This window comes from Hemitrygon akajei, chromosome 21, assembly GCF_048418815.1.
Source record: "Hemitrygon akajei chromosome 21, sHemAka1.3, whole genome shotgun sequence".
Classification (NCBI taxonomy): Eukaryota; Metazoa; Chordata; class Chondrichthyes; order Myliobatiformes; family Dasyatidae; genus Hemitrygon; species Hemitrygon akajei.
Genome location: NC_133144.1, coordinates 60,806,044 through 60,831,256, shown reverse-complemented (window position 1 = coordinate 60,831,256; position 25,213 = coordinate 60,806,044). Strand labels below are relative to the sequence as shown.

Genomic DNA, 25,213 nt, shown 5'->3' with positions numbered 1-25,213 from the left:
GCGTACATCCAATTGTCCAGAAAATCTGCCAGACCAACATCACCAAATTCCTGAGGGTTCTGCTAACCGCGTAGTAAACCCTACAGGCACACTCCGAGCAGAGGAACTCGGCCGTGGTGGGGTCAGTTTGAGCTCTCATTTCAGAAGAGACTTGACAACTTGAGCCAAAGCAAGGTCACAAATGCACAACTCTTGGTGCTCCCGTACAAAATTCTTGTGGCTCGGTTGGAAAAGGCATGGCGTGGAGCTGTGTTCTGTACTGCTGGAGTGCTGTAAAGAGAGAGCATTTTGCTGTCAAAGTCAAATTTATTGTCATATGCACAAGTACAACATTTTGTATAGAATATTATGAAGAGAATAGATTTTTCCGCTGAGGTTGGGTGAGACTAGAACTAGAGGTCATAGGTTAAGGGTGAAAGGTAAGATGTTTAAGGGGAACATGAGGGGGAGCTCCTTCTCTCCGAGAGTGGTGCGAGTATGGAATGAGCTGTCAGCGGAAGTAGGGAATGCAGGTTCGATTGCAACATTTAAGAGAAGTTTGGATGAGAGGGCTGTGGAGGGCTCTGGTCCAGTGCAGCTTGGTGGAACTAGGCAGAATAATAGTTTGTCAAAGGCTAGATGAGCCAAAGGGCCTGTTTCTGTGACTCTTCATTTCTGCACAGGTGCATTGAAAAACTTGAAATCCTTGCAATCGTGCCACAGGCAGATAGCATTGAAGGTACAAACTTCCCGAGAAAGAACACAAACTGTACAACAAAGAACACAGAAGCAAACTGAGTCTTGTGGCAGAAAGTGGTAATCGTGTTGCTGTACTGAGGTAGTGAATAAGGTTGTGCAGGTTCGTTCAAAACCAGATTGGTTGAAGAGAGGGATCATTCAGTTAAGGTAGACTTAAAATCAAGTGACACTGGTTGAGCTTGTTTCATCTCAAGTTGCAAAGTCTCCTCTGAAATGGGACTTCAGACGTATCCCACCGCGGCTGTGTTCCTCTGAATGAGATTTCAATGCTGAGAGTGTCCTGGGCCAGTGTTTTATCACATAACCATGCTTCCAAAACGAGATTCAACTCTGGCTAATGAATAAACACGTCTCAGGCTTCCAGCTGGGAAGAGGTATCAATTATAACTGCTGTTTCGATGACAAACTCTGCTATCTTCTTCAGGGATGATGCCTGGGCAAGACTATCCTGGTGATATTTATACCCCTGTATTCTGTCTCTCCTGATTGGTTAATCCTCATCCAATCAGGTTTTCACTCTCCCACCTTCTTTACAATCAAATTCCAAACTTGATTGGATGAAGACTAACCAATCAGGAGAGATGGAATACAGGAGTATAAATACCACCGGACCAGACTTGCCTAGGCATCATCCCTGAAGAAGATGGCAGAGTTTGTCAATGAAACGTTTGTTATCATTGATATCGTTACCTGGCTGGAAGCCCGAGAAGAGTTCATTTGTCATAAACACTAGGAAAGCACTAGATCCTTTTTCATCTCTGGATGTTCTGTGAGAGATTATAGTTTACAGAATAGTTGGCTAGATTATAAAATAGTCAACAGTAATCAGCATAAAGCTTTAATGAGGTAACTCAACCCAAGGTACCTGAAGTAATTCCCAGTGACCATCAAGGTAGGAGTAGGAATGGTGAAAGTTTGTCTTTCAATCTGTTAAACACCTGCCTTCACTGACTGGTCTCCCCGGTATCTCAGGTCCGCCTGCTTGGCGTGGTGTCCCAGGGGCAGCCCACCTTGGTGATCATGGAGCTGATGACACGCGGGGATCTGAAGAGCTATCTGCGCTCACTGCGGCCAGACGCAGAGGTGAGTCCCGTTAGATGGAGGAGCATGTCTAGTCACTTGCGATATTGAGCCAACATATTAGCCGCAGGACTGGGAAGTTCAAAGGTTCATCTTATTATCAAAGTATGTATGCAGAACACAGCTCTGAGATTTGTCTTCTCCAGATAGCCCAAAGAATACAGAAAACCATAGAAGTAGTTGAAAGGAAAACATCAATTCCCCGCCCCACAAATGAAAAGAAAAAGAAACAAAAACTTGCAAACCCCAACTGCCCCCAACTCATCCCTCAGACAGAAGCTAACAGATGACCCAAGCCCCCAGCCAGCCAATCGGCAACAGGAACAAATGGGTAAGAACACAAAAACAATTCAGAACTGGAAGAGGCCAGTATGAACTACAGTCCAATCCATAAATCTCAGAATTTCATTAACATCTCTGAGAGCATCGGGACCCAGCAGCCTCACCGAGGGAAGCAGCTTGAACAAGCAGTCCCTCTGATAACAGCAACTTGACTCAGTAGACCCTCTGAGGGAAGCACCACGAACCAGGGCAGATTACATAATGGCCCAGAGCCTAACATCACGGTCAGATTTTAAAGGCAAGTTCCGGGATCTAATTAAGGAAAAACAGACTGGCTGCAAGAGAAACTCGGCTTGCACAGCCTCTGTGGGAGAAAAGGAAGAAGTTCAAATTTTATTATCAAAGTACATACATGGTATGTCACCATATACAGACAGACAGACATACTTTATTGATCCCGAGGGAAATTGGGTTTCGTTACAGTCGCACCAACCAAGAATACTGTAGAAATATAGCAATATAAAACCATAAATAATTAAATAATATTAAGTAAATAATGCCAAGTGGAAATAAGTCCAGGACCAGCCTATTGGCTCAGGGTGTCTTGACACTCCGAGGGAGGAGTTGTAAAGTTTGATGGCCACAGGCAGGAATGACTTCCTATGACGCTCAGTGTTACATCTCAGTGGAATGAGTCTCTGGCTGAATATACTCCTGTGCCTAACCAGTACATTATGGAGTGGATGGGAGACATTGTCCAAGATGGCATGCAACTCAGTGAAAGACTGCACCAACTGTATGGACAAGCAGCGTGCAAAAGACAAAAGAAAGAAAAATATTAATAGTAATTAATAAATAAATATATGACATGAGGAGACCCTGAAAGTGAGTCCACAGGTCTTATAAGAGTTATCATAATTCTAGCAAGCAGCACGATAACCTAGCTGTTAGAGCACTGCTTTACAGAGCCTGCAATGTGGGTCCAATTCCTGCTACTCTCTGTAAGGAGTTTGTACGTTCTCCCTGTGACCACATGGGTTTCCTCTGATGGCTCCGGTTTCCTCCCGTATTCCAAAGACGTACGGGTTAGTAAGGGTGAGTCAGTTGTGGGCGTGCCGTCTTGGCGCTGGAGCATGGCGACACTTGTGGGCTGCCCCCAGCACACGTTCGGAATGTGTCCCTACCCAGCACGTCTCACGGAAGGATTTGATGTTGGTGTGACAAATAAAGCTATCGATCTTTAGCAGTGGGATAGAACTGTCTTTGAGCCTGGTGGTATGTATGTGCTTTCAGTCTTCTGTATCTTCTGCCCGATTTGCAGAGAAAAGAGAATATCTGGAGCAAGTGGAGTCTTTAATTCTGTTGGCTGTTCTACTGAAGCAGCAAGAAGTATAGACAAGATTACAGAGGAAAGGTTGATTTGGTTTAATGAAACAGTAGGCTCAATATCACTGCAATATCTTGTACACATCTGACAGAATAATCCTGGGAAACCACCACCCACCCTGAAGAAGATGACCCAGATGGCTGGGGAGATTGCTGACGGCATGTCTTACCTGAACGCTAACAAGTTTGTTCACCGAGATTTGGCTGCTCGAAACTGTATGGTGGCAGAAGATTATACTGTAAAGATCGGAGGTAGGTTTTCTCATTAACTACCAGACATTCAGTTAAGCTGGCATCATGTACTGCAAAATGATTTAACAATTTGTTTGTGTGCGTGCGTGTGTGTTTGGTCTGCATTTTGGACAATTGGTTTTTCTATGCGATTAAGCACACTCAGCTTTTATTTTAAGGAACAGTTTCAGATCGGTATTGGGTCACTTCCGATGCAGCCAGGAAGTATAAAAGCAGATTGGCTGGCAGTAGGCCAGAGGTTAACGTTAGGAGCAAAAGAAGTTTCTAACCAAAGGTATCCGATTGTTTTTCCAGCAGAAGCATTGCTTTTTTACTCCCTATTCACTATATCATGCCATTAAATCTGCAGTAAAATTAGGGAGCTGGAAGGCTATATCCCGACACTCATGTATTTTTGGATGGAGTTTGGTTGACTGTCCAGTTGATGTTACAACATCTCAGTGAGGGCTGTGTAGTGTCACACTGTAAATGCTCCATCACCTGCACTGTATTTAGATGCACCCCATCTCTCTCCTCCTTGGGATATTTTGTTGTATTCCCAATGCTCTGGAAGTGGTAAGGGTGATGAACGTATTGCTGGATCACCCCACATTAACTTCAGACGGTGTGTGTCTCTGTGACTGTCGATGCTGCTGCTGAAACTCGCCCACTTTACACGGTGATTTCCCGGAATCAAAATCAGGTTTAATATCACCGGCATCTGCCATGAAATTTGTCTTTGTGGCAGCAGTACAATGCAATACATGATAATAAAAAAAAATTGAATTACAGTAAGTGTGTGTGTATATTTACTGTAATTAAATACAATAAGTTAAATTAAATAAGTAATGCTGAAATAGAAATAAAAAAGTAGTGAGGTAGTGTTCATGGGTTCGAGGTCCATTCAGAAATCAGATGGCAGAGGGGAAGAAGCTGTTCCTAAACTGCTGAGTGTGTACCTTCAAGCTCCTATACCTCCTTCCTGATGGTAGCAGTGAGAACAGGGCATGACCTGGGTGATGGAGGTCCTTAAGGATGGATGCCGCTGTTTTAGGGCATCGCTCCTTGAAGATGTCCTGGATACTGTGGAGGCTAGTGCCCATGATGGAGCTGACTAAGTTTACAACTCTCTGCAGCTTATTTCGATCCTGTGCAGTAGCCCCACTCCGCCCCATTCCTGACAGTGATGTAGCAATTAGAATGCTCTCCACAGTACGTCTGTAGAAGTTTGTGAGTGTTTTTGGTGATGTACCAAATATTCTCAAACTCCTAATGAAATTTAGCTGTTTCCCGATCATGGGTAAGTTTTCATGAGCATTCTTTGGGCAAGTAAAAGATACGCATTTGTAAAGAAAACTTAAGTTGGTGCCTGAGTTCTGCTAATTATCAGACATACTGAAATCTAGCTCTAATATAAATAAAAATTGCTATTGAGTCAGGAGACTATGATGCAGGTTCTCTCGCAGGCTGAAATCCCAGTCCAGCTTGATTGTTGACAGAGAACTGGAGAGTTGGAGGTGCTGTCTGTTGGATAAGACATTGACCAGTCTGAGTCTGGTTGAGTGATTTTCAGCACAGTCTTTTCCCTGGTCACCAGCAACAAGGCACTGGGCAGGGCAGAATAAGTTTCTCTCCCAGAGGGTATTTACCCTGGGCACGCACCCCTTGAAGTCAATTAAAATGGCTACAGACATTATTCCACCTGAAGCAACAATCATTCTGAGGTGCCTATCTCTCTCTCACAGATTTTGGGATGACACGTGATATCTACGAGACAGATTATTACCGGAAAGGAGGGAAGGGGCTTCTGCCAGTCCGTTGGATGTCGCCAGAATCCCTGAAGGATGGAGTTTTCACCACACACTCTGACGTCTGGTATGTTCTCACTCCACAAACTACCAGTGTTCTTAATCACTGGTAAAATGATAGGAGGTTTTATTCATAGGAGGTGCAATAAAGGAACAGTAGTTATAATGGGTGACTTCAATCTACATATAGATAGGGTGAACCAAATTGGTAAGGGTGCTGAGAAAGAGGATTTCTTGGAATGTATGCGAGATGGTTTTCTGAACCAATATGTCGAGGAACCAACTAGAGAGCAGGCCATTCTAGATTGGGTATTGAGCAACGAGGAAGGGTTAGTTAGCAATCTTGTCGTGCAAGGCCCCTTGGGTAAGAGTGACCATAATATGGTGGAATTCTTCAGTAAGATGGAGAGTGACATAGTTAATTCAGAAACAAAGGTTCTGAACTTAAAGAAGGGTAACTTTGAAGGTATGAGATGTGAATGAGCTAAGATAGACTGGCAAATGATACTTAAAGGGTTGACGGTGGATATGCAATGGCAAGCATTTAAAGATCGCATGGATGAACTACAACAATTGTTCATTCCAGTTTGGCAAAAGAATAAACCAGGGAAGGTACTGCACCCGTGGCTGACAAGGGAAATTAGGGATAGTATCAAGTCCAAAGAAGAAACATATAAATTAGCAAAAAAAAGCGGCACACCTGAGGACTGGGAGAAATTCAGAGACCAGCAGAGGAGGACAAAGGGCTTAATTAGGAAAAGGAAAAAAGATTATGAGAGAAAGCTGGCAGGGAACATAAAAACTGACTGTAAAAGCTTTTATAGATACGTGAAAAGAAAAAGATTGGTCAAGACAAATGTAGGTCCTTTACAGTCAGAAACAGGTGAATTGATCATGGGGAACAAAGACATGGCAGACCAATTGAATAACTACTTTGGTTCTGTCTTCACTAAGGAGGACATAAATAATCTTCCGGAAATAGTAAGGGACCGAGGGTTAAGTGAGATGGAGGAACTGAGGGAAATACATGTTAGTAGGGAAGTGGTGTTAGGTAAATTGAAGGGATTAAAGTCAGATAAATCCCCAGGGCCAGATAGTCTGCATCCCAGAGAGCTTAAGGAAGTAGCCCAAGAAATAGTGGATGCATTAGTGATAATTTTTCAAAACTCCTTAGATTCTGGATTAGTTCCTGAGGATTGGAGGGTGGCTAATGTAACCCCACTTTTTAAAAAAGGAGGGAGAGAGAAACCGGGGAATTATAGACCGGTTAGTCTGACATCGGTGGTGGGGAAAATGCTAGAGTCGGTTATCAAAGATGTGATAACAGCACATTTGGAAAGAGGTGAAATCATCGGACAAAGTCAGCATGGATTTGTGAAAGGAAAATCATGTCTGACGAATCTTATAGAATTTTTTGAAGATGTAACCAGTAGAGTGGATGGGGAGAGCCAGTGGATGTGGTATATTTAGATTTTCAAAAGGCTTTTGACAAGGTCCCACACAGGAGATTAGTGTGCAAACTTAAAGCACATGGTATTGATGTGGATAGAGAATTGGTTGGCAGACAGGAAGCAAAGAGTGGGAGTAAACGGGACCTTTTCAGAATGGCAGGCAGTGACTGGTGGGGTACCGCAAGGCTCAGTACTGGGACCCCAGTTGTTTACAATATATATTAATGATATAGATGAGAGAATTAAATGCAGCATCTCCAAGTTTGCAGATGACACGAAGCTGGGCGGCGGTGTTAGCTGTGAGGAGGATGCTAAGAGGATGCAGGGTGACTTGGATAGGTTAGGTGAGTGGGCAAATTCATGGCAGATGCAATTTAATGTGGATAAATGTGAGGTTATCCACTTTGGTTGCAAGAACAGGAAAACAGATTATTATCTGAACGGTGGCCGATTAGGAAAAGGGGAGGTGCAACGAGACCTGGGTGTCATCGTACACCAGTCATTGAAGGTGGGCATGCAGGTACAGCAGGCGGTGAAAAAGGCAAATGGTATGTTGGCATTCATAGCAAAAGGATTTGAGTACAGGAGCAGGGAGGTTCTACTGCAGTTGTACAAGGCCTTGGTGAGACCGCACCTAGAGTATTGTGTGCAGTTTTGGTCCCCTAATCTGAGGAAAGACATTCTTGCCATAGAGGGAATACAGAGAAGGTTCACCAGATTGATTCCTGGGATGGCAGGACTTTCATATGAAGAAAGACTGGATCGTCCAGGCTTATACTCACTGGAATTTAGAAGATTGAGGGGGGGATCTTATTGAAACGTATAAAATTCTAAAGAGATTGGACAGGCTAGATGCAGGAAGATTGTTTCCGATGTTGGGGAAGTCCAGAACGAGGGGTCACAGTTTAAGGATAAAGGGGAAGCCTTTTAGGACCGAGATGAGGAAAAACTTCTTCACACAGAGAGTGCTGAATCTGTGGAATTCTCTGCCACAGGAAACAGTTGAGGCCGGTTCATTGGCTATATTTAAGAGGAAGTTAGATATGGCCCTTGTGGCTAAAGGGATCAGGGGGTATGGAGAGAAAGCAGGTACAGGGTTCTGAGTTGGATGATCAGCCATGATCATACTGAATGACGGTGCAGGCTCGAAGGGCCGAATGGCCTACTCCTGCACCTATTTTCTATGTTTCTATGTTTCACCTGTGACCTGCTCACCGGCGCCCAGCGTGCGTTTCACCAGGACCACATTGTCCAAAGAGCTTGAAGCTTAGAGGTAAAGGGTAACTGTTCCTGACATCAGGGCAGTCTTTGAATGTGGCATCAACAAGTTCCAGTAAGATTATAGTAGGAATTGAAAGGAAAGTTGTGGTTGTCAGGAGACCAACACGCTCTGAAAGGTTTAACATATGAGGAGCTTTTGACATACCTGGACCTGTAGTCAGCGGACTCCGAAAGGTGAGGATGAGGTGAATCTCCAACCTACCGAATATTTGAATAGAATAGGCATCCGTTGGTCTTGAGAGACTATGGATTTGCGCCTTGGAAGGTTTCCAGGGCGCAGGCCTGGGCAGGGTTGTATGGGAGACCGGCTGCAGGCCTTCCCCTCTCCACGCCACCGATGTTGTCCAAGGGAAGGGCACTAGGACCCATGCAGCTTGGCACCGGTGTCGTCACAGAGCAACGTGTGGTTAAATGCCTTGCTCAAGGACACAAACACACTGCCTCAGCTGAGGCTCGAACCAGTGACCTTCAGATTGCTAGACCGATGCCTTATCTATTAGGCCATGCACCAACACCTACCGGATATTAAAAGGGCTGGATTGAGTGGGTGTGGAAAGGATGGGTACTATGGTAGTGTAGCGGTTAGCACAAAGCTATTACAGCTCTAGGGCTTCTGGAGTTCAGAGTTCAATTCCAGCACCGTTCTGTGCATCCTCCACGTGCCATGCGCCGGCTTTCTCTGGGCGCTCCAGCTTCCTTTCACAGTCCGTAGACGTACCGCGTAGGTCAATTGGTCATTGTAAACCGCCCCGTGATTAGGTTGCAGTTAATCGGGGTTGTGGGGTTGTTGGAGCAGTGTGGTTTGAAGGGCTGGAGGGGTCTACTCCACACTGTATCTCTAAATAAATAAATGTATGTTTCCATTCATTGGAAAGTGTAAGATCTGAGGACACTGCCTTGGAATAAAGGGGTGTTGTTTTAAAAACTGATTTGAGGAGGGGGATGAATCTGTGAAATTTGTTGCCACAGAGGGTGGGGGAGGCCAAGTCATTGGGTGTATTTAAAGCAGAGACTCACAGGTCTATGACAGATAATGGAGTTAAGGGTGAGTTTTTAAAACATACTCTACAATTCATGGATTTTAAATAAAGCTTCCCATATGCCCTTGTCAAATTAGATGGGACAATAAAAGACTTCAATAAAGGATTTTTACACCTTCCCAAATGTTTCAATGATGGACTTTTATATTCAAGTTTTAGAGATGGGGCATTATATATCCCCAAAATGGAAATTCAGACCCCCTAACCATTATTAAGAAAGATAAAGATTCATGAAATTTTATGAGGACATTCACTACGATGTTGCCTGGGATGGAGTTTTTTCATTCCAAGGGGAGACTGAATTGCAGTTTACATCGATGTAGCTGGGATTTGAGGGCTTGAGAAATGGAGGCTGGCTAGACCTTTCCCAGAGCAGAGGAGGGTGGATGGGTGTATAATGTCATGAGGGATGTAGATAAAGGGGGACAATCCCAGGGTTGGGGGTGTCTAATGCCCCAGAGGGCACAGGCTTATGGTCAAAGGGGAAAGAATTAAAGTGCTAGATGTGGGGTTGGCTTTTTCACACAGAAGATGGGTGGGGGTGGTATATTGGATGAGCTGCCAACAGAACTGGTAGAGTGAGTACAATGACAACATTTAAGACACTTGGACAGTTTATGGATAGAGGGAGATGGACCAAGCAGGCAAATGGGACTAGCTCAGGAAGTGTGGAAGAAAAACGACTTTAGAGACCAGATTTCAAGTGGTGAAGCCTTTATCCAGCATGATATTCTGGAGAGCTTGTAGCAGAGTACAAGGCTCTAAGTTACAGAGAAATTTTGGCATATGTTTATCCTGCTGAACAGGCAAATATACTTGACTACTAGCATGCAAGTTACGCAAGCAGATATACGTAATCAAGAGCACAAGGTATTTTTAATCACAGAACAGACAAGTGGCTAAATTATATGAGTGTATGCTCCTCTTTCTGGCCATCTGCACTCAGTGCTGCATCCTGACTGTGAAAGGCTATCTAAGCTTAGGACATTGGGTTACAAAGTTCAAATAGAAAAATGCAAGTTAGCTACTTAGTCCATAACCCTTTGGCTGACCCTTCTTCCACAGGAAGGCACCTTGGTCAGTGTGGACGAGTTGGACTGAAGGTGCTGGATGCATTGTCTCACTGAGTGCTGGGGAGAGAGGTGTAAGAAATAGGCCAAGCGAATTTAAGGGCTGGGTGGAAGTTGGAGGCAAAGTTAATGAAATGGACAAGGTCAGGATCTCACAGGATCTTACTACCCCATCCCCGAGTCTACTAATCCAATCTTGACTAGAACACCCTTGATCCGAGCTCAAGCGTATTTTTCCCAACTTCCTGGGTCAATAAATATTTAGAGATTTAAGTGAGCTACAGCACAGTAACGGCTCTTTCGGCCCAAGGAGCCTGTGTCACCGAATTACGCCAAATGAAATTAATTGCACCTTTGTTGAAATCCCACTTATTTACAGAATTAAAAATAAGTATCTTGTTCTTGCTAGTCATATAAAAATCTGCAGTTTGATCAAGGTTCATTTCCATTCCAGGCAACGTCCTGGTGGATCTTCCCAGCACCCTGTCCAGTTGAATCACGCCCTTTCCAAAGCACAATGACCTGAACAGCACATGGTACTCCAGCTGTGGCCAAACCTGTGTTTTATAAAGTTGTACCGTAACCCTTGTGCCCTTGTATTCTATACCCAGGCTAATAAAGCCAGGCATCCCGCGTGTGGCCTTTGCCGCTGTTACTACCTGTGTTGGCGCTTCAGGTATGCTTGGACGTGTACGTGTGGACCGCAGCCCCCGGTCTGTTCTGACCAACTGAGCCAGCCCCAGTTACGGGTGTTTGGTCTCAGGGGTGAGGCAGAGTAAAGCTCGAACAGCGATTGATGATCTTAAGCTCGAGTCGTTGACGGCATCTTAGTAACTTGTCTTCTCCTTCGTACTGCTTGCTGCTGCAGGTCGTTTGGCGTAGTTCTCTGGGAGATCGCCACGCTGGCGGAGCAGCCCTACCAGGGCATGTCTAACGAGCAGGTGCTGCGCTTCGTAATGGAGGGCGGCTTACTGGAACGGCCGGAGTCCTGTGCCGACAGCTTGTAAGTTATAAGTCGTTGTTTGGAGTGGGGCTTTATGGAGCCGGGGTAGTTCAACAGACTATCCCATCTAGGGGGGCACAAGAATTCCTGGGTTCCCGGTGTAAGAGCCTGTCAGGTTGCAAGGTCCATCAACTCTACCCCTGGCGTCATCTATCACCTCGGTGTTGCCTCCTCACCTTCCACACTCCAACCTAGATCTCAGCCTCCCAGTAATTCCATAAATACAAAGCAAGGCAGAAGCCGCATATCTGAAATAAAACCAGGCGGTTATCAGTATAAAAACCGAAAATCTGGAAATGCTCTGCAGGTCAGTCAGCAGATGTGGGGGGGGGGGGGGGGGGGAGAGGAGGGAGGGAGGGGGAGAGGGAGGCGGGGGGGAGGAGAGAGAGAGAGAAAAACGAAAAAAAACTGTTAACATTTCGGGTTTGCAAACCCAGTTCTGATGAAGAGTCTCAAATGCCGCGACTTCTCCCTCCACAGATGTTGCCTGACCTGCGAAGCGTTTCCAACGTTTGTTTTTGTTTCGGGTTTCCAGCAGCTGCAGTTGTTTTGATTCTCAGGCTCTGGTGGAAATGTTCAGCATGTCAGGCAGCGTCGGGGGAGGGAGAAATGAAAGGAGACTTTTTACCAAAACAGAATTCACTTGCGCATCTTTGCGCCCTCAGTGTCAGTACCTTGCGGTGGTAAATTCCTTGCTTTGGGTGGAAAGTGTTCTCACTCTCGTGGCTAACCCTTGCTGCAAAACTTGCTACTGCCTCCATTGTGGTGAGCTAGTGTCTGGTGCTTCCAGAGTTCTCGGTTATTCCAAATCCCCCTTCAAAAGCAGCTGAATCAGCACCACTAAATAGTGACTCAAATTTGGAATTAATGTAAGTAAAAGATGTTATTGAGTCAAGAGGTTCTGGTGGAAAATCTTTTCTCAGAGACTGCAGTTCCAGTCCAGCTTGCTGCACACATACGGTGGGCAGTGGTGGACATTAAACTGACGCAGCTGAGTGGAAGAACAGTAGTGAACAGCAAGCCTTGAATATGAATCAAATATTGAAAAGTCTAGATAGCGTGCGCATGGAGAGGATGTTTCCTATAGTGTTTGAGTCTAGGACCATAGGGTACAGCCTCAGAACAGAGGGGTGTCCATTTAGAACAGAAGTGAAGAGGAATTTCCTTAGGGAAAGGGTGGTGAATTCATTACCACAGATGGCAGGGGAGGCCAAGCAGTATGGCATATTTAAGGCAGAGGTTGATAGATTCTCGATTACTCCGGGCAGCCAAAGTTATGGCCAGAAGGCAGGAGAATGGGGTTGAGATTTAAGATGGGATGGTGGAGAAGATTTGATGGGCTGAATGGCCCAATTCTGCTTATGGTTTGGGTGAAGCCTATTGAGAAGGGTTGTATTCAAAGTGCTTTGGGGATTGGGCCAGAGGTTCACTGCTAAAGGGACAGGATGATTTCCTGGTCGGACACCTCCAGCTCCTGGTCTTCAGGAAGCAAAGACAATGACCGTGCTGGATATTGTGTTGGAGCGTGCTGCGGATGACTGTTGTGCCGCTGATATCTGCCATTGTAGACATAGTTCACAGTGAAACAACCGCTGGAGGAGGATTAATTTGACGCCCCTCTGGTTTGCTGTCAGCCACTTCCCTGGAGGATGTGTGCAGACTCTGAATCTGTGCTTCTCCTCCCCACTCCTCTTTCCCTCACCTCATTCAAACATTGGCCTGCATTCTCTGCTCTCCTGAATTCTCCCTGTGTGACTCTCATCTGAACCTTCCTCAGCTCTGGCTGTCACATTCCCAGGAATTTCCAGCAAGGATATTAATGACACTTACCAAACCTTGCACCAACTTTACCCTCTACTGTTAACTCTCACTCTTTCTTCTAATAACTACTCTTTCCCCCCCCTCCATCCTCTCCCCTTTCCCCCTCCCCCTCCCTCCCCATCTCTCCTCCTCTCTGTCATTCTCCCTACACCCCATTAACCTTACCACTTGCCCTCTCTACCACCCCTCTTTATCACTTGCCCCCTTTCCCTGCCCTCTCCCCATCCCTCCCTCTCTCTTCCTTTTCCTCCCTACCTTTCCCTCTGCCCTCACCACCCTCTTCTATCCCCTGCCCTCTCCTCCCAGCACCCTCTTTTACCCCACCCACTCTCTGATACTTTTCCTCTTCTTGCACCCCTGACCACCAATTTTCTCCTTCCTCTCTCTCACCTTCCCCCAGTTCCGTGACCTTGCTTTCCTCCAGTTGTCTCCCTCGTCCTCTTTCTCCCACTTGCACCCCAGAGGGAGACTCTGGGCCACTTTCCCTGTAGGGTCAGGGCACAGAGAGAGAGAGAGAGAGAGAGCAGGAGCAGTGAGCCAGCAGCTCATGGCTCTGTGTTACCGCCACCAGCAAGCTCGTAGTGGGAAGTATTGGAATTTAATCTGACTGTGTTGGCAATCTTGCAGAAAGCAGCAAATCAAATTCCTGCCTGCAAAATTGGCGAGTATATCAGCAATTACTGTCACTTGCAAAAACCTGCAATTAATCTGCAGCCATCCTAAAATTAAATTGCTGTATCATCGAATATATCATTCCAGATTTCCCAAAGGGCTGATGCACTTTTAAGGTCATGCTTTATCGTCCTGTCATCCCAGCTCGCTGGAGCCGCCGGCTGGGGACATTGTGCGTCGTTGCAGCACTGGGCTTGGCTTCTGCCCGCCATCCCGGTTGATGTGTTTGGGCAACTGTATCTCGCCACAGGGGCGGCGTTACAAGAATCTGCTTCATTATCTCTCCCTCATGACCCACCCCCAACCTCCAGCTGTTCCACCGGTCACAGGAACCTCGCTTGCCTTTGTCCGTCCCTTTGCGGAGGCTGGAGGTGGCCTTTATTCCAGTGTAAAGCGTTTCCTCTCTGACTCTGAGCCCGCACCGGCTCCTCGAGTGGCAGGGACACGCGTCGAGGGTGAGGGATGCGAGTTTTCCTTTAATGGTTGTTTTCTGGGAGGGGAGAAGGGTGAGTGTCAGGTCACAGCCTGTGAGTTTTGCTGCCTCATGCTGGCATGTGATTGGCTCTTGCATACCTTCCCTTAATGAGCCTGTTGTGGAGTCTTGTTGATGTTAGCCGTAAGTAGCATGGAGATTAATTTCAGAGCTCGGGGTATGGCAGTGCATACCGATCTAGCGTGGTGCGATAGAGGTCGCAGGAGAAAACTTTCTGTTGGCCAGTGTCCATCTCTGAGGAGTTGTGTTTCCTCAACTCCGCCCTCCCGACTCCCAACTCATCTGAAAGATTTAACTTGTCCTTGAATCACTCGTCGAGGCTCAGCTGAATATGGGGAGCATCACTCTTGCCCATCATTACACTGTTTGATCTGGCGGGCAGTAGCCAGCCGGAAGTCAAGGACGTACGCTCAGTGGCTGTTTCATGAAGCACCTGCTGTATCTAATAAAGCGGCTCAGAGTCATTATGTCCGTGGTTTTCTGCTGCTGCCTCCCATTCACTTCGACATGTTGTTCATTCAGAGATGCTCTTCTGCACACTACTGTTGTAACACATGAGTTTCTGCTGTTTTCCCGTCAGCTTGAACCAGCCTGGCCATTCGCCTCTCATCTTTCCCATTAAAAGGTATTTCTGCCCACAGAACTACTGCTCACTGGATTTTTTTTTTTTGTTTTTCAGTCCCACTCTCTGAAAACTGCATAGCAGGAGTTTCCGATCTGGGGTCCACAGACCCCTCAGTTAGTGGTAGGGGTCTATGGCATAAAAAAGGTTGGGTACCCCCTTTTGTGTGTGAAAATCCCAGGTCAGCCATTTCTGAGAGCCATCTCTCTATTCTAAGGCTGTGCCCTCTGGTCTTAAGCATCCTTTCCAAGTTTGCCCTATCTGGGTCTTCCAATATTCATTAGGTTTCAACGAGACTCCTCCCCTCCCCATTCTTCTAAACTCCAAGTAAAGTTTGGCATCTGAGGAATGGGCCAGAGCTAACAAGACACTCATGTGTTAACCCTTTCACTCCCAGGATCATTCTCGTAAACCTCAGCTGGACCCTCTGCATTATCAACACATCCTCTCTTTGATAAGGGGGCCCATTACTCCGGATGAAGTCTGACCAATGCCTCAGCAGTGCATCCTCGTTTTTCTATTCTAATCTTCGCAAAATGAATGTTAACATTACATTTGCTTTCCTTACTACCAACTCAACCCGCAAGTTAACGTTCAGGGAATCCTGCAACGGACTCTCAAGTTGCTTTGAAGCTCCGATTTCAAGCTGCGTCGAGTTTATTTTATTGTCATGTGCACGAGTACAGGTACAATGAAGGATGTCTTACAGCTGCATCGCAGGCACATCAGAATCAGGTTTATTATCACCGACATGTGTCATGGATGTTGTTCGGACAATACTGTGCCAGAGTTTAAGGCACACGTATCTCGCCAGGGTGCCTAAGACTTTTGCAGTGATTTGATGTATTGCACTGTACTGCTGTCACAAAAAGTGAGTGATGATAAACCTGATCGATTCTGACACGGGTCTTTATCGTGGACTTGAGCAGCAAGGGGTCAGGGAGAGGAATATCATGTTTGGGAAAAGGGGAAGGGAGAGGGGCGGGAGCGGGAAGCACCAGAGAGGCATTCTGGAATGATCCATAAACCAATTGTTTGGAATCAAATGCCTGGTATCTCAGGACTGAGTAGGTCTCCCCCTCCCCCCCCCCCCCCCCCCACCGACTCCCGGCACTCCTTCTCTACCACCTGTCCCACAGCCTTTCTTCAATGCTTCACCCCCACCATTCCCAACATCCTCTTGCTCCTGCCAGATTTACAACTTGCTGTCCGTACCATGTTGACAAATATACCACGATTATGTATATAAGACAGTGAGGAGAGAAAAAAAAAACACTGTGCCAAGCACAACATGGGTCCAGGGAAGCATACGAGGTGGCCTGTGGGGTTCAGCTGCTGAGGCAGGTTCGTGCTAGCAGAACAGTTTGCTGGTGGGAGACATCTCCAGTCAGTACCCTCCTCTCATCTACAAGCTTTCTCACCAGCCTGTCAAGCCTTCCCGTCCTGCACTTGAGACGTGCTGAACTCAAGATAAGCAACAGCGCTGCCCTCTCCTACCACTGGCAAACTCTCCCACGTGTGAAAAGCTCGCGGGCCTGTGGGATGGCAGCTGGCTGAAGGGGCCACTAAGATCACCAACACCATCAAACTCACCACTGTTCCTCAGAGCAAGGTCAGGGTGTGGCTTTTCTATTGAGTAATATCGACCCACTGCTTGTTGAAATTCGATCTACCTCCTCTGCGTTACAAATAAATAATTCATAATCCCTCGCCGGCCTCCCTCTCTGCTGCAGGCACCGTGTGATACCCCTGGGGGAGTAGTGTTGATCACCGTGTACGGTCTGGGCTCCAGCCTCCCACACCAGTGTAACCGCGGATAAAGTGACAGGACAGGGTGCAGACGTCACACACTGGCGGTGCACCGGCTGCCACTGGTCCCGGCAACGTGTGTGTGGGTGTGGGTGAGTGTGTGTGGGGGGGTGAGTGTGTCTGTGGGTGTGGGTGAGTGTGTGTGTGTGTGAGCGTGTGTGTGTGCGAGAGTGGGTGTGTGTGGGTGTGGGTGAGTGTGTGTGTGTGTGTGTGTGTGTGTGTGTGTGTGAGCGTGTGTGTGTGTGTGAGAGTGTGTGTGTGGGTGAGTGTGTGTGTGTGTGTGTGTGTGAGCGTGTGTGTGTCTGGGTGTGTGTGAGTGTGTGTGTGTGTGTGTGAGCGTGTGTGAGCGTGTGTGTGTGTGTGAGCGTGTGTGTGTCTGTGGGTGAGTGTGGGTGTGTGTGGGGGGGTGAGTGTGTGTGTGTTAGCGTGTGGGTGTGGGTGAGTGTGTGTGTGTGGGGGGGTGAGTGTGTGAGCATGTGTGTGTGTGGGGGGTGTGTGTGTCTGTGGGTGTGGGTGTGTGTGTGTGGGTGAGTGTGTGTGTGTGTGAGCGTGTGTGTGGGGGGGTGTGTGTGAGCAAGTGTGTCAGTGTGGGCGTGTGGGGGTGGGGGTGTGTCTGAGGGTGTGGGGGGGTGAGTGTGAGCGTGTGTGTGGGGGGGTGAGTGTGTGTGTGTATGTGGGGGTGTGTGTGTGTGAGCATGTGTGTCAGTGTGGGTGTGTGTGAGTTTGTGTGTGTGGGTGTGTGGGGGTGTGTGTGTGTGTCTGTGTGAGTGTGTGTGTGGGTGTGTGTGTGTGTCTGTGTGGGTGTGTGTGAGTTTGTGTGTGTGGGTGTGTGGGGGTGTGTGTGTGTGTCTGTGTGAGTGTGTGTGTGGGTGTGTGTGTGTGTCTGTGTGAGTGTGGGTGTGTGGGTGTGTGGGGGTGTGTGTGTGTGTCTGTGTGAGTGTGTGTGTGGGTGTGTGTGTGTGTCTGTGTGAGTGTGTGTGTGTGGGTGTGTGTGTGAGTTTGTGTCCATCCCAGCGCGTGTGGGGACACTTCCACTGACATCAACAGCTGCCTTCCTGCTCTCTTTCTGATGGCAGCCGGGAATGAGTGGAGCTGCCACTTTCCTCACCTCCATCTTCTCCTCTCCCTTCTGCCAATCCCTCCGCTCTGTCTCCATCCCTCCTCCCCTCCATCCTTCCTCCCCTTCATCTTCCTCCTCACCCTTCCATCCCCCCCGCCTCCCGTCTTCCTCCTCACCCGCCTGTCTCTTCCCCCTTCTGTCTAGCCCCTCACCCCCTCGCCCTTCTGCCTTCCCCCAGCCCCTCCGTCTTCCCACTCACCCTCCGTCTCCCCCCTCCCCCACTTCCATCCTCCCTGCTCAGTCTTTCTCCTCCTGCCTCCATTTTGCCTCTCACCCCACCTCTACCTCCCTCACTAACACCTCCATCTTTGCCCTCCCATCTCCATCTCCCCCTTCCCCTCCTCCCCATCCACCCCTGTGCTTAACACCCATAAGATATAGGAGCAGAATTAAGCCATTCAGCCCATTGAGTCCGCTCCACCATTTTGTCATGGCTAATCCATACTCCTCTCAACTGCATTCCCCTGCCTTCTCCCCGTAACCTTTCACACACTACTAGTCAAGAACCTATCAACCTCCATCTTAAATACACACAATGACTTGGCCACCACAGCTGCCTGTTGCAACGAATTCCACAGATTTGCCACTCTCTGGCTAAAGAAATTCCTCCTCATCTCCATTTTAAATGGTCATCCCTCTATTCGAAGGATGTGCCCTCTGATCCTAGATTCTCCCACCATAGGAAACATCCAGTCCAAATCCACTCCACTGAGGCATTTCAATATTCGATAGGCTTCAATAAGATCCTCTCTCATTGTTCTAAACCCCAGCAAGTACAGGCCCAGAGCCATCAAACATTCCTCATATGATAATGGAATCATTGTCGTGAACCTCCTCCTCTCCAATGTCAGCACATCCTTTCTTGGATAAGTAGACTAAAACTGCTCACAATACACCAAGTGAAACCTCACCAAAGCCTTATATAGTCTCAACATTACATCCTTGCTTTTATAATCTAGTCCTCTCGAAATGACTGCTAACAATTACGTTTCTCACCATTAACTCAACCTGCAAGTTAACCTTTAGTTAATCTGCATGAGGACGCCCAAGTCCCTTTGCACCTTGGAGTTTTGAATCTTCTCGACGTTTAGAAAATCGTCTATATTTTTATTCTTTCTACCAAAGTGCATGACCATACGCTTCCTGACACTGTATTCTATTTGCCGCTTCTTTGTCCATTCTCCTAATCTAAATCCTTCTGTCGCCTCTCTACTTCCTCAGCTCTACTTGCTCCTCCACCTATCTTCGTATTGGCCTCAAAGCCATAATCCAAGTTATTGACAAATAACATAAAGGGATCGGTCCCAACACCGACCTCTGAGGGAACAGCACTAGTCACTGGCAGCCAACCCGAAAAGGCTCCCTTTATTCCCACTCTCTGTCTCCCGCCAATCAGCCACTGCTCTATCCATAATAGTATCTTTCCTTTCATACCATGGGCTCTTATTTTGTTAAGCAGCGTCATTCAGTACTTATCAAAAGCCTTCTGAAAATTTAAGTGCACAACATCCACCAGTTCTCCTTTTCTATCTTGATTGTTACTTCCTCAAAGGATTCCAACGGATTTGTCGAGCAAGATTTTCCCTTGAGGAAACTGTGCTGACTACGGCCTACTTTTTCATGTGCCTCATGTACCCCAAAACCACATGCTTAAAAATCGACTCCAGCATCTTCCCGAACACAGAGGTCTGTAATTTCCTTTTTTCTGCCCCTCTCCCTTTTTGAAGAGGCGAGTTACATTTGCAATTTTCCGGTCTTTTGGAACCATGCTGGAACCTATTGATTGTTAAAAGATCATTACAAATGCCTCCACAATCTCTTCAGCCACCTCTTTCAGAACCCTGGGGTGTACACCATCTGGTCCAGGTGACTTATCTACCCTCAGACATTCCAGTTTCCCAAGCACCTTCTCCTTAGTAATAGTAATTACATTCACTTCTGCCTCCCGGACACTCCTGAATTTCCGGCACACTGCTAGTGTCTTCCACAGTGAAGACTGATGCAAATGCATCGTTAGTTTGTCCACCCTTTCCTTGTCTCAATTTCACCCTTTCCCCCTGCCTCTGTCTCGCCCTCTCACCCCCTCCATCTCCTTTCTTCCCTCCGCCCTTCATGCTTTCCTCCTCCTCACATGCCACTCCCGCCCAGTGATGGTCCAGGCCTGGGACCCTCGCGCGATTGTGGTTCCCAGTGAGTGGCTGCTGGTATCCAGAACCTTGCTCCCTAACTGTCCACTCTCTGCCCCGCCCTAGGTTCGAGCTGATGCGCTTGTGTTGGCAGTACAACCCAAAAATGCGGCCCTCCTTCATGGAGATTATCGAGAGCATTAAGGACGACCTGGACCCGTCCTTCCAAGAGGTTGCCTACTTCTACAGCGAGGAGTGCAAGAACCGTGACTTGGAGGAGTTTGATATCGAGGCAGAGAACATGGAGAGCGTTCCTCTCGACCCCTCCTCCACTCTGCAGCACTCGGACAAGCACTCCAGCCACAAGGTGGAGAACGGGCCCGGCATTGTCCTGCGAGCCAGCTTCGACGAGCGGCAGCCCTACACCCACATGAACGGGGGCAGGAAGAACGAGAAGGTGTTGCCTTTGCCGCAGTCAACAACCTGCTGATCCCCTACATGCACACACACACACACGCGCGCACACACACATGCACACACACACACACACATGCGCACACACACAACGATGCACATACACATGCACAAATAGGCACTTGCATGCACACGTGCATCCACATAGACGTGTACATACATGCACAGGCAGGCCCCCCATACAGGAAATCTCACACACACACACACACACACACACACATGCACGCGTGCACACATACTCATGCACTAATATGCACATGCAAACATAGATGCACTGGCATGCGTAAATGCACCCACACAGACACATACACACATGTAGACAGGCAGGCAAACATACCGGAAGATAGACACATGCACACAGAACTATGTGGGCACACACACACACACACACACACACACACACACACACACACACACACACACACACACACACACACACACACACACACACACACACATCACCACTGTATCTCAGTAGAACTGAAACTGCCTTTGCTGCACAGTGGAGGGGACTCGTTTCAGTCGCCACAATGATATTTCAAATGCGAGCAGTTTTCCTGGGAAGAAAATAAAGACTTGACAGTGCTCAAGCAGGCTGCACAAACTCGTAACATGAGGTACTCGTTTCCCAGGACCCTCACTGCACAGTAAACATATCTGAAGTCCAACAGAGGAGCTGCTCTTAGTCGGGATGCTGCCTGGGCTCTTGGCTCCGATCCTTGGCACTACACCTTTCCACATCCAGTGTCTGTATCCCTGTTAATGAACCAACTCTGGAGATGATTGTTGCTGGAGGGGCTACAGCACAGACTTGTCTCGTGGGCCCCGCCATCTCCTGCATTCAGTCATCTCTCATCGCTGATAGAAGTTGCCAAAATTTAAAGAGAAAAGAATAGTTTTTATTATGAGAATTGTGTTTCGACACTTACAAAGAACGGGTTTAGGAATGTGTTTCACAGAAAGACAGATGCACTGAATTCGAGTGTGTGCACTTGCTGATAGATTCTCACTCACACACACACACACACTCACTCACACACACACACACACACACACACACACACATCGTCTCACTGATTAACCTGCCGTATCGATCTACACTGGGATTAATTTAACGCTGAAACAAAAGCCTGGACGGCAGCAATGGCTGAACATCCTTGGAGGTGTTCAAGGTCACGGGTGCAGTGAGGCAGGGCCCAGTCCGCGAGGCAAGTGGTAAGACGAGGACGGAGAAGGGCGCGGCTTCTCGCAAGAGCGGCCAAGGTTAAAGAAACCAGTGACAGCAAAGGACAAAAAAGAGGAGCAGTTAAGTGCTAAGTATTCTCTGATGTGCTCAGTAGAATTATAGTGATTGGGTCTTGCAGTTCTATGTTTGACCATAAACCTTTGGATACTCATTGTGTCACTTTTATAACTTTTATGGTTTATTATCAATCTGTCTTTAAAGAAAAGCTGCTATAATTTTTTTCCTTAACTCTGGAGATGAAATCAACTTTACCTTTCGTTCCTCTTACCCGGCCTCCCTTTCCATTTAGTTTTTCTTCCACCAACCCTTTGGCGCCTTGTACAGTGCTTCAAATTGACTTTTATTTCTTCTTGGTATTGGTGTGGCTGCCTTGAGCTGCCGCCTTTGTGTTTTTTTTTGCGAGAGAAATGAATACAAGTGGGAAGATATTTCCTTGCGTTGTTGCCTATCACCTTAGCTCAGCGCATGAATACAAACTGTTCTCTTCCCAGCACAGCCTAGCAGAAATGTTCCTTGTGAACTTCCATCTAAATCAGTACAGGGCGTGATAAAAACTATACTCAGGTCAAACAGTTTAATACTAGTACGTGTCTTTCTCAGTGTCTCCATGTTAATTTTTGTTCATAAGTAGAAAATTGTTTTGCTCTTCACCAAAACAACTCAGAACTTTTTTTTAAAAAAGAAAAGTTATCTGGGTTAGATATCTTGACAACTCTTTAAATATAATGTTTTTTTTTTAAATTTTCAGCTGCATATCTTTAACTCTTTCCTGTCCAGGGTTTTATCTATGATTTTCTAATTATTACCAGCAAGGGGTTTGAGCAGATAAGAGACCATGGCGGTTGTGTTGTCCGTTAACTGACTCCACACTCTGATGATGGCCTGACATTTCGCAGAGTTGTCCTTTGTCTTTTGGAGTTGTACAATTTTATAGTGTTTGCTTTCATCTCTCGGCGGCCATCATTAACAGTGGCTATCAATAAAGGGTATCAGTTCACCAAATTCAGTGACACGCTGGTAATAGCCAGTCCGTTACTTGACACCCAGTTGACATCACCAAATCTTAACTATCACGAGGCAGCAAACTCCAACCATTGGGGAAGGTAGGGGTTCAAGTACGAAGTAACAATCTTAGTTTGGCCAGCGGTTAATCTTCTTTGACTTGATTGTACAGGGGAAGCGCCCCCGATATTTTGGTATCAGATCTTTCCAGGTGTGGCTTCCCATCGCAGGGGTCGCACCACGAGGCTTTGGGCGTTGAAACAACGCAACTAATGAGTATGGGTCGGTGGGAGGAAACATTATGGCATCTCCTACGCTATACCCCATTGTGACTTGCCCCACATTGTCCCCTCTCTCAGCAGGATGTGGAGAGTCACTTGCTTTGAACCTCCGCCGAGTGTGAAAGATGCTGACCGTCCGGGCTTCCCGAGATGGCGCCTCTTTGTGCGGCTGGTTAGCGTCCTGTTTTTGCCCCAGTGCTGGCAGAAATGATTCCAAGGAGCCTTTCATTGAAAGGACATTCTCCACCTGGACTGGAAGGCAGTTAACTTAAACACAGGAGCAAAGAAATATATACAAATAAATAACGACTGAAATTTGTGACCAGATGTAACTTTAAAGTTTATAGTGAGTTTTTTTTTGCTTTATTCCTTTGCTAGATTAGTTCTCGCTTCCTGTTTGCTGCTGTCCCAATGCATTATTTTCACAATTCTGTTAATTAAAAGGTAATCTATGTAGGATTTTTTTTTAATTTATTTTGTAATATCAGTTAAAATCACTGTAAAATGACCTGAATTCAAATCATTACTGATTGAAGAGTTGTATTTTAAATGTTACCTGACAGGGGGACAGTTTTTTTTTGTTGATGTTTTTAAATGTTTATCTACCTCTTATTTTTTATATATATTATATATAAAATACATCTCGCATTCAGCAATCTGAGTGACAGTACAGTATCCGGAAAACCTCAGTAATTCACAAACCATATCACACTACAGATGTCTTTGGAGAAGGGCTGGTTGCTAGCTTTTACAGAGGTCACCCACTCGGTGGGGAAGGTGCACAAATGCCAAATTAATCAGTACAAATTCGAGGATGGCCTGCCAACAGCTGGCCAGACCCATCACATCTGCCATGGATGTGTTGCCACGTTGACCAGTGCAGGTATCCATGGCAACTCCTCCACCACGTCATACTTTCATGCTGGTTCTGAGGGAGTGTGAATCCTCTAGTCTGATTTTGTTCAGCTTGCACTCAGGCAGTAGCTGGGTGCCCCCCGCATCTCCAGAGTGGCCGTGCCCGTTCTGTTCTCATGTCTGACAGTACCGTGGAGGCAGGTTACCTGCCTCAGGTGGGTGAGTCGGCATCGTTTCTCTGCGGAGGATTAGACAGGCACAACATCAGAAATGTGATTGATCTACTGTCGAACACCCTCACTGGGCAAATTCAGCGGAGGTTAAAACCAGGCAGGGTGGCAGAGTGAGTTTGCCCGTTTTTTAATGGAGTCATGGCTGGCATTTTGTGTGGCAGGAGTATGCGATGAGCTGGCGATTAGTCTGAAGCTGGCTGATGTGTGGCAGAGGCTGTGCGGCCAAGATGCCCCAGGGTTTGGGAAACGTGCCAGCTACCCCTCCCTGCAGCCAAGGCCCAGTTCACCAGGCAGTGGTGTCTCTCCCACCTGACAGCACTAAACGCCCCCAGCACCTAGTGAAACTGCCTCACCCCCTACAGAAGGTTCAAAGCCATTGGCTGGGTTCAGCAGAGTGAGGCGTAAGCCACAGGCTTGACTGGCCAAGCCTTTCACATTGCCACACACCACCAATGGAAGGAAGCTAAATGATCCCCCACCCACCCCACCCGATCCCCTTACCCAGCCCACCTGATTCCCTCACCCACCCCACGTGATTCCCCCCACCCACCCCACCCCACCTGATCCCCTCACCCACCCCACCCCACCTGCTCCCCCCACCCACCCCACCCGATCCCCTCACCCACCCCACCCCATCAGATCCCCTCACCTACCCCACCCGATCCCCTCACCCACCCCACCCCATCAGATCCCTTCACCTACCCCACCTGATTCCCTCACCCACCCCACCCGATTCCCCCCACCCACCCCACCTGATCCCCTCACCCACCCCATCTGATTCCCTCACCTACCCCACCTGATCCCCTCACCCAGCCCACCCCATCTGATCCCCTCACCCACCCCACCTGATACCCTCACTCACCCCACCTGATCCCCCACCCACCCCACCTGATCCCCCACCCACCCCACCTGATTCCCTCACCCAGCCCACCTGATCCCCTCACCCACCCCACCCCATCAGATCCCCTAACCTACCCCATCTGATTCCCTCACACACCCCACCTGATTCCCCCACCCACCCCACCCCACCTGATCCCCTCACCTACCCCATCTGATCCCCTCACCCATCCCACCCGATCCCCTCACCCA

General features: G+C 47.5%; 1 protein-coding gene across 1 annotated transcript in view; it reads left to right on the top strand.

Moving 5' to 3' along the window:
* igf1ra (insulin-like growth factor 1a receptor) overlaps nt 1–24,803 on the top strand; it is a 318,751-nt gene extending 293,948 nt beyond the window's left edge. Inside the window, exons 17-21 of the mRNA XM_073025554.1 lie at nt 1,711–1,821; nt 3,579–3,738; nt 5,463–5,592; nt 11,236–11,370; nt 20,160–24,803. Of these exons, the coding sequence (XP_072881655.1) occupies nt 1,711–1,821; nt 3,579–3,738; nt 5,463–5,592; nt 11,236–11,370; nt 20,160–20,523 (900 nt within the window). The 3' untranslated portion in view covers nt 20,524–24,803. The remainder of the gene's footprint in view (nt 1–1,710; nt 1,822–3,578; nt 3,739–5,462; nt 5,593–11,235; nt 11,371–20,159) is intronic.
* Nucleotides 24,804–25,213: the final 410 nt, after the last annotated feature.